The sequence below is a fragment of the Hirundo rustica genome, chromosome 18 (assembly GCF_015227805.2).
Source record: "Hirundo rustica isolate bHirRus1 chromosome 18, bHirRus1.pri.v3, whole genome shotgun sequence".
Classification (NCBI taxonomy): domain Eukaryota; kingdom Metazoa; phylum Chordata; class Aves; order Passeriformes; family Hirundinidae; genus Hirundo; species Hirundo rustica.
This window is the reverse complement of record NC_053467.1, coordinates 1,306,823-1,320,809: the sequence shown is the minus strand read 5'-3', so window position 1 is coordinate 1,320,809 and position 13,987 is coordinate 1,306,823. Positions and strand designations below refer to the sequence as shown.

Sequence of the window (13,987 nt, the reverse complement as noted above, 5' to 3'; positions counted from 1 at the left end):
CTGCTGCTTCCCCCTGCAGTCCCCCATCCCCAGAGCCTGCACTTGCCCTCCCACAGCCCCTGGCCCAGGTTCTACCTGGCCAGGGCTGGAACTGCCTCTCTCTTCCCACCCAGTGATCAAGGAACTAAGTGATCTTCTCTCCATGCTAAAAGTCAGAATTGTTTTCCATTTGTGGTGCACCAGGTGCATTCACTGGGCTGAACCCCCAAAGGGGGTGCTGAAGGGATTTTTTTGCATGGGAAGTTTGGTGTTTCCCCCTCAAACAGGGGTTCTGGAAGTGCTTCACCTTCCAAGCCAGCTGTGCTCACTGCCAGCTGTGCCAGCAAGGCGTGACTTTGGGAGTTTGCCCCTGGATTTTATGAGTTTGCCCCTGGATTTTATGAGTTTGTCCCCACCTGGGACACTGTGGAAGAGCCCTGTCAGAGGTTCAAGCCAAGCCTCACTCTCCCTTTGGTCTGTCTGTCCAAAGAAAGGCATTCAGCCAACATTTCCCTTGCTTGTGGAAGTCCTCCCTGCTCTAGAGATGGAGAGCACCTGTCTGCCCCAGGTCTGGCTCTGAGTTTGCCAGAGCTGTTCCTGAGCCCAGCACTGCTCATCCCACAGATCCCAGAGCAGATCTGGCTCATCCTGGGCTTCCTTGGGGTGCCCTGGCCAGGTGTGCTCCCAGCAGCCCAGGTGACAGCACAGAGGGCTGTGTGATGCTGTGCTGGCTTGTTCTGCACAGGAAGCCCAGGAAGGGCTGGAGAGGGGCTTCCTGCAGTGATAGGAGAGGGGAGAAGGGCTTCAAGCTGAAAATGGGCAGATTTAGATCAGATGTTAGGAGGAAATTCTTGTCTGTGAGGGTTGTGAGGCCCTGCTCGTCCAGGTAAGTTGTAGCTTGCCCATCCCTGGAAGTCTCCAAGGTCAGGTTGGATGGGGCTTGGAGCAGCCTGGGACAGTTGGAAGGTGTCCCTGGGTGGAATGAGAAGAGCTTCCAGCCCAACCATTCTGGGGTTCTGTGATCCCACTGCATGCTTTGCTGGGCTGCTGGGTCAGCCCAGTCCCAGCAGCTCCTGGCCGTGGTGTCAGACACGTCTGTCCTCAGCCAGGACTAAAAGGAACCCCAGGAGGCTCGGGGATGTCACTGATGTGCTGAGGTGGAACGAAAGAACGAACAGGACCAGGGTGGTGATTGTGCCAAGAGGATTTTCACACGTCCTTCAGAGCAGCTGCGGAACCCTGCCCAGCGAGGTTTGGGGCTGCTGAGGAAAGGCAGCAAAGAGCTGCTCCAAATTAGCAGCTCTCAGCCCTGGGGAAGCTGCCTGAGAGCAGCACTGGGGCTGCTCAGCCCAGGTTTGTTAATGACCTGTGCGGGAGGGGGGCAATTAGCACCAGAGACTAATTGATGGGGAAATCGATGCCGGTTAGCAAAGAGCAGGGAGGCTAGGGAGAAATCTGGAGGGGACTCAGGAGGGAAATGCAGTTAAAAGGAATGTTGCAGATGGGGAGGATGCTGGGGAGGGCAGCTCCAGCCTGGCAGGGGCTGGTCCCACCGTGGTCACCTGGGGATTGCGCTGGTGACTTCGTGACCAGCGTCCACCCTCCCGGGGCTGTTGTGACTGAGCTGTGCTGTGTGTTTCCCTGCAGGTGCAGGAGTTTAAGGTGACAGAAGCCAGGATTAACGAGGCCAGGGAGCACTACAGGCCCGCGGCCGCCCGCGCCGCGCTGCTCTACTTCACCGTGAGCCAGCTGCGCGCCATCCACCCCATGTACCAGTTCTCCCTGAAGGTACCTGTCCCCAGGATCCCCACCCCATGTACCAGTTCTCCCTGAAGGTACCTGTCCCCAGGATCCCCACCCCATGTACCAGTTCTCCCTGAAGGTACCTGTCCCCAGGATCCATCCCATGTACCAGTTCTCCCTGAAGGTACCTGTCCCCAGGATCCCCACCCCATGTACCAGTTCTCCCTGAAGGTACCTGTCCCCAGGATCCCCACCCCATGTGCCCGTTCTCCCTGAAGGTACCTGTCCCCAGGATCCCCACCCCATGTACCAGTTCTCCCTGAAGGTACCTGTCCCCAGGATCCACCCCATGTACCAGTTCTCCCTGAAGGTACCTGTCCCCAGGATCCCCACCCCATGTACCAGTTCTCCCTGAAGGTACCTGTCCCCAGGATCCACCCCATGTACCAGTTCTCCCTGAAGGTACCTGTCCCCAGGATCCACCCCATGTACCAGTTCTCCCTGAAGGTACCTGTCCCCCAGGGGCACATTCTGGGAATTCATCTCCGAGCTGATGCTCCGTGGTGCTTTGAGCCCTGTGTGAAGCCCAGGTGTGCTCACAGCACGCAAAGCCACCACACGGAGACAAGAGATTTGCAGGGCAGAGATGTTCCTCAAAGAGAGCCCAAGGCTCAGAGCCCCTCTGCCTGTTTATTTCTTACTTTATATACATTTGTGGGTCTGGCTGTGGAGTAGCTTCTGGAGTTATCACCTCCCAGCCGAATGGCCAGCTGTCAGTTACAATTGTTTTCAGGTTAGAAATATGCAAACGAAGGACAGGGAATGAAAAACAAAAGTTTTGTTTATGTTACATGTGCGAGAAAAGGCAAAAACTGCTCCTAATATTGTACAGAAGCTAAAGAGACTGACTCCATCTTATAAACAATCAGAAGGCTTTAAAAAACTCAGAAAAGCCAGGGTGACACCCAGGCTGCCCTGTTGAGCCGTTCTTGGCTGTCCCCAAGGCAAGGACAGGCAGCTCCTGTCGTGGCTGTTCTCTGAGCATGAAATTGAAATGATTTCATTTGGTTTTAGGGTTGCTTGGTCTTTCAGACTGTGTCCAGACTAACCAGAAATTCCTGCTGGTGTCCAGCCTGACCCTCCCCTGCCCTCTCTTTGTGGGGCTCATGGAATCGGAATTGCAGGGTCACAGTGTCGCAGAATCACACGAGGTTTGATTTAAGCCCAGCCAGTCCCACCCCTGCCACAGGCACCTCCCACTGTGCCAGGTTGCTCCAAACCCTGGCTAGAAAAAGTTACAGCTTTAATATTCCATGACATGGAAAACTTCTCTTTTTGTCATATAAGAAAGGGGTTTTGGGGGCAGAGGGTTAAATGAGCACCCTGGTCTTCAGCTTCTTCCAAGCAATCTCTTACCTTGGCGAGTGACCTGGAAAAAGGAATCGAGGAGAGCCTGCAAAGCGTTGAGCCTCATCCACAGAGGAGCTTTTCCTTTTGATATCCACGACTCGTTTGTTGAAGTAATTTTGTCAGGGAAAAAAAAAAAAAGCACGGGATATCTTTTGTGCCTTTTGAAAGGTTCATCCCTCGCACGTCCGTAATAGATCCAGATTGTCACCTTTTTCCCGAGGTTTCACCTTTAATCTGTGTCTCCCATCGTTTGTTTGTTTTATGTTTTCTGGTGAACACTAGCAGCCTGTATAAATGCACCGAAAATTATTGGGTGAAATGTTTTTTGGGTTTGTTTTTTTTTTTTTCAATCTAATAAATTTTGATGACAGCCCATAAAACATTGTGTAAAGATGCACAGGGATGATTTTAGAATACTTGCCACACAGCTGGGAGCCCATTACAAATTAGAGCACAAAGATTTGTGTGCCGCTCCGCAGAATCTTTTAACACAATTTAAAGAAACGTTAAGCAGGAAAATGCCTTCTGCAATTATTTAATAATGCATTCAGTATCAACGTTGCTTTAATTCGTTGAGATGTCATTTTTTACTTTCTAGAACCCTGAAAATAAGGCTGCCAACACGGTCATGCCTTGTCCAGCTGGTGCCATCAGTGTGTATTGTCCTGGTTATTCCCAGCACACAGAGCCTTTGCATTGCTGAGCAGGGCTTGGGCTTTATTCTCTTCTTAATTTTCTTTTTCCAGTTGCATTTGATAATTTGCTCGTGCTTTTAATTTGGACGATTCTGAAAGTTTTTTGTCTTTTCTCATTTAGGTCAGAAATGTTGTTGCAGTAATCCTTAATCTCTTCTATGGGGGGGTTGTTCCTTGATGCAGACACCCACTCTTGAGGGGACTTCAGTGTCTGCTTAAGCTCCCTGCCCCCCTCAGCCAGTCCTCTGCTGGATCCAGAAAGAAAAACGTTCATGGGACTTAAAAAAATTTTTTTTTAAAAAAAATCTTATTTTTTATTATTTTATATTTTTATTTTATCTATTTTTTAATTTTTATTTTAATTTTAATTTCTGTTTTTAATTTATTTTTTACTTTTACTTTTTTTTTTATTTTTTCCTTTTTAATTTGGAGGAATTGCTCTTCTCTGAGTTGAAATGTTTGTGCGATGTGCTTTCCTCCTCTGCTCCGCTCTGGTACGACCCCAGCTGGAGCAGCGCCCAGGTGTGGGGTCCTCAGCACAGGAAAGGTGTGGGCATGATTGAGCAGGTCCAGAAGAGGCCATGGATGTGATCCAAGAGCTGGAGCCCCTCTGGAGCCAGGCTGGGAGAGCTGGGGAAGGGAAAATTCCACAGTGACCTCAGAGCCCCTTCCAGAGCCTAAAGGGGCTCCAGGAGAGCTGGAGAGGGGCTGGGGACAAGGGATGGGGGGACAGGAGACAGGGAATGGCTTCAGACTGACACAGGGCAGGGCTGGATGAGATTTTGGGCAGGAATTGTTCCCTGGGAGGGTGGGGAGAGGCTGGGATGAATCCCCAGAGCAGCTGTGGCTGCCCCTGGATCCCTGGCAGTGCCCAAGGCCAGGTTGGACATTGGGGCTGGAGCAGCCTGGGGCAGTGGGAGGTGTCCCTGCCATGGCAGGGTGGCACTGCATGGCCTTGTGCTGGAGATTTTTCCATGGAAACCATCCTGGGGTCTGTGTCCTCTGGGAGCTCCACTGCTGGCTCCACATCTGCAGAGACAGCGGTTGTGTCACCCCAACAGGGGCACGCCGGGCACAGAAACACCTCCTGGACCTTGTGCCGGAGCTCCCTGTGCCCTGTCCGTGTCCCTGGGGGTGGCTGCTCTCTGTGTGTCCCCTGCCATGCAGGACCCGAGCTGGCATCACTGGGACACCCCCGGGACGCGCAGAGGGCGTCTCCCGCTCCTCATTCCCGCTGTGTCTGCCCTCCCAGGCGTTCCACATGGTGTTCCAGAGGGCCATGGAGAGGGCAGCTCCTGCTGAGAGCCTGGCAGGGCGGGTGCTGAGCCTCATGGACAGCATCACCTTCTCCGTGTTCCAGTACACGGCCCGGGGGCTCTTCGAGAGGGACAAGCTGACCTTCAGTGCCCAGCTCACCTTCCAGGTAAGGGCACCTTGTGTGCCAGGGCCAGAGCAGCCCATACAGGGGATGGGGGCTTGATCGTCATCTCTTGGAATCACAGAATTGTCCAGGCTGGACAAGCTCCCCCCAGAATCCCTGAGTCCAGCCTGATCCCCACCTCATCCCCAGCCCAGAGCACTGAGTGCCACCTCCAGGATGGGGATCCAAACCTCCCTGGGCATTTCCAATCCCTGAGCTCCCTTTCCATGGAGAAATTCCTGCTGCTGTCCACCCTGAGCCTCCCCTGGCCCAGCCTGAGGCCGTCCCCTCTGCTCCTGTCCCTGTTCCCTGTTCCCAGAGCCCGACCCCCCCGGCTGTCCCCTCCTGTCAGGAGCTGTGCAGAGCCACAAGTTCCCCCTGAGCCTCCTTTTCTCCAGGCTCAGCCCCTTTCCAGCTCCCTCACAGGATTTATTCCTGCCAATAACAGGCACAGATTCTGTGTTGGGTTTGAATTATGCTGACAAAGGTTATTTGAGAGAGTAATTCCTGCTTGCAGGACCTGCAGAGAATGGCAAAGCACGCTGGCCTGGAAGGACTCTTGCACTGAACCTAAAGAAGTGCTTGCTGCAGAGCTGCTGTCCCGTGTCCATTGGTGTTTGTAGAATTTTCAATGTCTAACCTGGCTCTGCAGCACCTCAGGGTGCTCTCCACCCACCTGGAACTCTTTGCCACAGGGTTTTCCCGACTTTTTTCTTCCACACTCCTTCCTGGTCCCCTTTTGGGACGCTCGGAGCACCTACCTGGTGTGTCCATCACCCCTCTCCAACACAGGGCACTCTACATTTCAGCCACACATTTTTCAAGCACGTCCCTTGAATAATTAATCTGCTGGAGTTTGTAGCTGCTCTGGATCCTGGCTGCTCTAGGATAACTGGTTTGTTTGGAATTGCAGATCCTTCTGATGGATAAGGAAATCGACCCAGCAGAGCTGGATTTCCTGCTCAGATACCCAGCAGAGCCCGGAGTCACGAGCCCCGTGGAGTTCCTGTCTGACCATTCCTGGGGAGGGATCAAGGTACCTGGTCCATGGGAAATCTCCCCTCATCTCCCCTAAAACCCCTTCAGAGGGTGCTTGTGGTGACCAGAGCCCTGCCTCTGAGGGGCAGCACAGACATGGAGAGTTCTGCAGGTCCAGCACTGATCTTTGAGGGCTCCTCCTGTGGTCTCGCGTGTTCCCTCTGAGAGTTAGGCTTGTCCCCGTTAGACCAGACTGAGAATGCCCTCGGGGGTCTGTGGTTTGTAAAGGACACGGAGATGTCCCTGTATTTGGAAGGATTTCTGCAGGGGTGTGCTGGGGTTGGAGCTGTGACAGCTGCCTGACCTGCAGGGAAATCATGGAAATGGGCACACCTGGCACGTGTTTGCAGTGAGAGGGCAGGAGAAGCATCCCAAAAATGAGGAGATTTATCCCATACTTGCTCCTATTTATCAACAAATGTGCGCTGTGCTGGGTTTGGACCTGATTAAGCAGGGTGGGGTTTATTTTTTGAAAAGGATTCAAATATTCTCCACTGTGTCCATTCCCACCTTGCTGGAGCTGGGATTGTGTCTCCTGCCTGGCTGTGGCGCTGATCAGTCTCTGGCACCTGTGGGGATGTAAGAATCCATTTTACTTACAGCACGTTCTCTCTGTGGGATGTGAGGACACGGGTTCGTGCTGCTGGGTTGAGGTTGGACGTGGTGACCTTAGAGGTCTTTTCCAAACCCTCGTGATGCTGCGGGTCTCCGTTACTCCTGTCGTGCCCAGGGATGCTTTTGCCACCTGCCTGCAGGTGGAACACCCTCCAAACGAACAGCTGCTGGGCTTGCAGGAGGTTTTCTTTGTGAGCTCACCGCTGCCGTGCCGCCAGACCCACTCCAGGGGGCTGAAATGACCTTTCCTGCCCCCTGTGTGCTTCCCTCCCTGCTTCCTCCTCCCCACCGTGGTTTTGAGGTCTCTTTGTGGGTTTGTGCTTGGGGTGGGACTGTGATGCCCACAAGTGCCGCTTTCCAGGAGTGCTGCACACCTCAGCCTGCCCCCGATGGCCCCAGGAGCTGCACATCCCCAGGAGTCACTGCCCAGTAATCTCCACTAATTTCAGGAATTTTCAGGACTTGACACCGAATTCTGCCTTCTCAGGCACCGAATACCCTTCAGGTTGTCTTTTGCGATGGCCGTAGTATTGATTTTACTATGAGTAATATGGCTGGTGTCAACTTTTATTAGTGTTTGTGTTGATGTCTGTTGGTTTATTAGCCTTTGAGGTTTTGGCAATTCTAGTTACTTGAGGCACGGGTTTAGTAAAGTCGTATTTTGTCACAGGCTGCTATAATTAGGTTAATTAGTCATGGCTTCCACACAGCTTATTAGCAGGCTAAAATCTCCTTTTCTTATATCAAGAAGATTAAACGCTATAATAAATTGTTTCTTCAACAAAGCTTGAGCAAAGTACACTTCAGATTTATATTTCAAATTCCAAGTGAAATTTAGCATTCTGCTGATTTTTTTTGTTTTTTGCAAATGCTCCAGCCCAAAGGACTCCTTTTGCCAGGGGGGGGGTCTGGCCAAGACCGTGCCAAAAGAAATCAATATTGATATTTGTGGCCCATTCTGAGCCTCCCACTTTGGGCACATTAACTTCCAAGGAAAATTCATTGAATGCTGAGGGCTCTGGGCGTGCAACAGGCCTTGTGTGCCTTGACTTATTATTTATTGTTGGGGCTTGATTAATAATATATAGGGGCCAATAATCCTTTGCAGCTGTGTGGCTGTTTGCAGCTCGTGGTGCTGGAGCTCCTAATTTAGGAAATTCATTTATGATTTAGTTTTCCAGCTTCTTTGGAGCTGTGCACAAAGTTTCACCGAGCCTTTTGCTGTAACCCGTGTGCCAGGGGAGGTTGGAATTCAGCCCTGGATGGAGAAACCCACAGCCCTGGCCAGAATGATGTTGTTTGTAGGGAAAGGTAATCGCTTTTATTATATCTGCTGATAGCTGTGGGGAAATTGGCACATTTCAGGCTTTTTGGTGCTTCTTAAAAGCTGAGAGAGGAATTGAATTCAAGCTAAAGGCTGAGGAAAGCCGCTCTGAGCTTGCCTTGATTCTGTTCATCAGTCAGACGTGTGGGAGGGAGCGGTGCCTGTGGAGGAGCTGTGCTTGGCTCTGGAGCAGGGGAGGTGTTAGCAAAGGGCGCAGTCATTCCTGGTGCCAGTCCTGCCTCTGGGTTACTGAGGGTTAGCTGACAGCAGGAAGGGGAGAGAATTTTGTCATCTAATTAAAGCAGTGCCTTTGCTGAGTGCCTGGCTTTGGTGCTCAGTGGAGTTGGTCATTTCAGTCCTAAGGCCTCTCATTTGCAGGGGCTTAGCAGCGATCCCTCGAGAAGGCAGAAGTGTTCTTTTGCTCCTGTAATGAGCTTTTCTGTCTCTTTTCAATTTCCTTTATTGCAGCCTGTTGTACTGCTCTCCCCCTCTGTGTTCCCAGTCTCTGCCTTGAAAGTTTTTATTTCTGTTGGTACTTCTGGAAACGTTTTCTGCGTCTGTGCACAGCTGGCACATTTCTCCTGGCTTGGCTGGTGCTTTCCTCCCCAGTGAATGTCTGGACACACCTCAGAGCACGGTGCTGGTGCTGCTGGAGCTGTGGCTGCAGCCAGGTGCAAATGCCGTTTGGGAATTCTCGTGTGATCGAATTAACGCAGAATCCACGCAGAGATTGTCCTCTGGAGGGTGAGCGTTCTCTGGATTCATCTCTGAGCTGATGCTCCGTGGTGCTTTGAGCCCTGTGTGAAGCCCAGGCTGCCCTGTTGAGCCGTTCTTGGCTGTCCCCAAGGCAAGGACAGGCAGCTCCTGTCGTGGCTGTTCTCTGAGCATGAAATTGAAATGATCTCATTTGGTTTTAGGGTTGCTTGGTCTTTCAGACTGTGTCCAGATTAACCAGTGAGATGAGCCTGGCTGCACACAGTGAAACTCTCCCTGACCTCCCAAACCAGAGCCACCTCAGCCCCGCTGCTCCCTGCAGGCTCCTGCCCTGGGTCATGCCCAGCCATTTCCTGAGAGCAGGAGAGTTCCCCAAAGCCAAAGCTGGGCCAGCAGGACGCTGACAAACCGTGTGGCTCACCCTGAGCTGTGCCTGGCCACCTTCTGGAGGCGCAGACTGAGGAGCAGAGCAGCAGGGAGCGAGCAGCACCTTCCCCTCGCTGTGCTGGGCTCTGAGACCCACGGACAAAAACTCCTCCTGGCCATGGTCTGACCCAGCCTCCCTCCACTCCGGTGGGTTTAGGCCTGAGTTTAGACCCTGTGCCCGTCAGTGGCTCAGGCACAGCCTCACACGTGGCAGGGTCACAGCTTCTGCCCACAGCAGGCTGGTGCAGCAGAGCGCTGGGCGTGTGCCTGGCAAAGACCACCTGAGAGAGCCGGGCTCTTCTCCAGCTTCCCCACTGCTGCTGGAGCCAGTGGCTGTGCCCTCCTGGGCTGCACTGCCAGGCTGGCCTTGGCCAAAACCCAGCCCGGGAGCAGGTGAGGGTTGTTCTGGAGTGGATCGCTGTGACCCCAGCCATCCCCAAGCTCTCCCAGCTCCTCCGTGGTGCACGAGGCTGTGCCTGTGTCGGTCTGTCCCCGTGTCTGTCTGTGCCTGTGTCTGTCAGTCCCCGTGTCTGGCTGTCCCCGGGAGCTGGGATGTCCCCGTGTCTGTCTGTCCCCGTGTCCGGCTGTCCCCGTGTCTGTCTGTCCCCGTGTCCGGCTGTCCCCGTGTCTGTCTGTCCCCATGTCTGTCTGTCCCCGTGTCCGGCTGTCCCCGTGTCCGTCTGTGCCCGTGTCTGGCTGTCCCAGTGTCTGTCTGTCCCAGTGTCTGTCTGTCCCCGTGTCCGTCTGTCCCCGTGTCCGTCTGTCCCCGTGTCTGTCTGTCCCTGTGTCCGGCTGTCCCCGTGTCCGTCTGTCCCCGTGTCTGTCTGTCCCCGTGTCTGTCTGTCCCTGTGTCCAGCTGTCCCTGTGTCCGTCTGTCCCCGTGTCTGTCTGTCCCCGTGTCCGTCTGTCCCCGTGTCCGTCTGTCTCCGTGTCTGTCTGTCCCCGTGTCTGTCTGTCCCCGTGTCCGGCTGTCCCCGTGTCCGGCTGTCCCCGTGTCCGGCTGTCCCCGTGTCTGTCTGTCCCCGTGTCCGTCTGTCCCCGTGTCCGGCTGTCCCCGTGTCCGTCTGTCCCCGTGTCTGTCTGTCCCCGTGTCTGTCTGTCCCCGTGTCCGTCTGTCTCCGTGTCCGTCTGTCCCCGTGTCCGTCTGTCCCCGTGTCTGTCTGTCCCCGTGTCTGTCTGTCCCCGTGTCCAGCTGTGCCCGTGTCTGTCTGTCCCCGTGTCCGGCTGTCCCCGTGTCCGTCTGTCCCCGTGTCTGTCTGTCCCCGTGTCTGTCTGTCCCCGTGTCCGTCTGTCTCCGTGTCTGTCTGTCCCCGTGTCTGTCTGTCCCCGTGTCCGTCTGTCCCCGTGTCTGTCTATCCCCGTGTCTGTCTGTCCCCGTGTCAGTCTGTCCCTGTGTCCGTCTGTCCCCGTGTCTGTCTGTCCCTGTGTCCGTCTGTCCCCGTGTCCGGCTGTCCCCTGGAGCCGGGATGTGCATCTCCCCAGCCTGATTTCCTTTGCGATGTTTCCTGCGGCGCCTCTTCAGCGCTGGATGCGGATGTGTCCCAGGGGTGAGTGCAGCCAGTTAACGCACAGCAGGAGCACACCTGGCCAGCTTGGATTGCTTCTTGTCCCAATCACTTCCCTCGTCTTTTTCTGAAGAGGAAGAATTTTCATTATGGAGATATGAAAACGCCACTGAAAGGGCATTGTTTAATAAATGTGATGTGGAATAATGAGCTCTAAATACTGAATTCAGCTTTCGAGGAGGAGAACAGCCCTAGACAAAGTGGTATATTAACTCCATATTTATAATTTTGCAGAATGCAGATGATAAGATTGCGTATGTGGCTTAGGAGATAAAATACCAAATCATACATTTTGCATTTAAGAAAACTGGATTTTTTTGGTGGTTTTTCTGGTTTTTTTTTTTTTTTTTTTTTTTTTTTTTTTGGGGTTTTTTTGGGGTTTTTTTTGTTTTTTGACAGAAGAACAAAAATCTCTCTTCCAACTTTCACTTCTCAGACTTTTTAGATGAGGAGAGTTTTCATTCTTCTCCAAGATTCATTGCGACACAATCTGCTGCATACATTGTGCTCTCCGTGCATATGCAATGTCCTTTGATCAGCCTGGTCAGACAGGAGAGGCTCACAGCTTCCCTCCTACATCCAGAATTATTATTATGCCAGAAAATCCCGGTCTTAATTAAATATCTTCCATTAACTCAGTTCTTCAGATGTACAGCCTTTTAGAGCATCTTTGATAGAAAACATTGATTGTGACACTTCAATGGGCCATTTATCTGCTCTCATCTCGAAGTTTCCTAAGGACATTCTTCTGTCCTCTGTATCAAGTCTCAGAGAAATATTCCCAATGCCTCACAGAAATGCTACTTGAGAAGGTTTTTACCTTTTTTTTCCCCCCCTTTTCTTTGCTAACCTGCTGGCTAACGATCTGGTGCTTATCTGAAATACGGCAGAGATTGCCATCGCATCAAATATTTAAGGACGCACTTTGTCGGTTTGATTGCAGAGTGGAAATTGAGTTTTCCTGGATGCTCCACGGCCTCTGTCTCTCCCTCTCAGTCCTCCCTGACACAAAGCCTGCTGGCAGCTGAGCATTCGGAGCGTGAAAGCCTCTTCACCCCCTCAATGGAAGGAGAGGGAGGTAATGGCTTCGTGCTGCCCTTGGGTCACACCAGCCCCAGGCTGGGGCAGAGGGGCTGGAAAACTGGGAAAGGCTGGATGCAGAGGCTGCACAGGGATCCAGGTGTGCCCAGGTGGGCAAGAGGCCAGTGGCAGCAGGGCCAGGGCAGTGCTGGCACTGCTGGGGCACCTCCAGTGCTGGGGACAGCTCTGGGACACTCAGGACAGGAAGGACATTGAGGGATTGGAGTGTGTCCAGAGAAAGGGACGGAGCTGAGAAGGGTCTGGAGCACCAGGAGCGGCTGAGGGAGCTGGGAAAGGGGCTCAGCCTGGAGAAAAGGAGGCTCAGGGGGAGCTTGTGGCTCTGCACAGCTCCTGACAGGAGGGGACAGCCGGGGGGGGTCGGGATCTGGGAACAGGGAACAGGGACAGGAGCAGAGGGAACGGCTCTGTGGATGTGGCGTTTGAGGACCCGGGGATTTTAGAGGTCCTTTCTAACCTGAACAACTCTGTGATTCAGTGATGAAGGCCCTGTTGGAGCCCCTCACTGTGACAGAGCCCTCGCCCTGCGTCCTTTCCCTGGCTGTGGTGGCTCACATGAGGAGCTGTGGAGATTGCAGACCCCGTGCTCGGCTCGGCTTGGACTGGCAGTGACCTCTGGAGCCCTGGGTGTAAAAACAGAGCTTTCCCTGGGCTGTGGAACATGAGATGGCCTTTTTGGAGGCTCTCATGGCCTGTGTTTCATTCCCACCACGTGAGCACAGAGCATCAGTGGAGCCCAAGAGGAGCCCTGGGGTCACGCTCTGCCCGTCACTCAGAGCTGGCCGAGCTTCAGCTGCACTCTGGGCTCATCTTTGAGATCTTTGATCTCTTGTGGGGACAGGGCAGAGGGGAAGGGTAAGAAGTGTCAGACACCTGAAAGCACAACTGTGAGAAGAGGTTGATGAGAGGAAAAGGGGAAAAGTTACGCCTGAGGACTGAGAGGCCAGGAGGGTCTGATCTCCAAGAGTGTCCTGTGGAAGGGAAAAAGCAGTTGGCTCCCAGTGTCAGTAAAGAGAAGAAAAATGCAGGAAATGTTCCCGGCAGGCAGTGGGAAGTCTCTGTGGCACAGGGCAGGGCTGGTCCCCAGTGCTGCAGCTGCCACTCCCGAGGTTCTTGGAGCAAGGCTGTGACCAGGGCTGGGGAGGAGCTCGGGGCTGGGTGCCCCAGCTCTGCCAGGAGCAGCTCTGCAGCTCGTTCCCTCTCTTGCCTCTTCTTGAGGCCAGTCCTGCTCTGGTGCCACCATGAAACCTCAGGTGAAGCCGTCACGGTGAAGAGCTGGGAGAAATCTCATCAGGGACGAGTCCGTACATCTGTGTCCATCTGTCAGGACAGAACCACGGACCTCCAGAGCCTTCCTGGGACAGCTGCTCCAGCTGAATCCTTGCAGACAGTGGGACATATTTTCTCTTTCGGTTTTGCTGTGCCTCGGCCCATCTGGGATTTATAACAGCCAAATCCAGGGAAGTCTCTGGAAATACAGAAGCACCACCTTTCAGCTGCCCTCGGGGACCCGTGCCCAGCTCCTGGCTGTGTGTCCCTGATCTGCTGGGAGGCATCCCAGAGTGAAGAGGAAAGATGGAAAGGATGGCTTGGGAGAGCAGCCTGACTCTGCGAGGCCCGTTCTCAAACCCACTTGAAGAACCTTTTGAGAAAATGCAGAGAGAATGTCAGCGTGAACCCATCTGGGAAACATCTCAGGCAGAACGAGGAAAACACGGTGGGTGGTTGGAAGCAACGAGAATACAAAGATTGTGACTAAGTCTCATTTCTGTTACTGACCTTTCCCATCAAGTGGAGCTGGCTCTAAGAACCATCTAAGGAAGGAGATGAGTGCTGCAGCCATTGTGGCCTAATTTATGATTTTTCTCTGGAAATTTTCTGAGGAAAGGGGGTGAGATCCGACCCATCACTCATCAGACTGCTCGTGGTGTCCACCCTGCATGATGTGCTGCCCTGGGAC

At 53.4% G+C, this 13,987-nt stretch overlaps 1 protein-coding gene across 1 annotated transcript in view; it reads left to right on the top strand.

Moving 5' to 3' along the window:
* DNAH9 (dynein axonemal heavy chain 9) overlaps positions 1-13,987 on the top strand; it is a 145,594-nt gene that overhangs the window by 89,919 nt on the left and 41,688 nt on the right. The window contains exons 49-51 of the mRNA XM_040081678.1: positions 1,627-1,767; positions 5,080-5,250; positions 6,161-6,283. Coding sequence (XP_039937612.1) covers positions 1,627-1,767; positions 5,080-5,250; positions 6,161-6,283 — 435 coding nt within the window. The remainder of the gene's footprint in view (positions 1-1,626; positions 1,768-5,079; positions 5,251-6,160; positions 6,284-13,987) is intronic.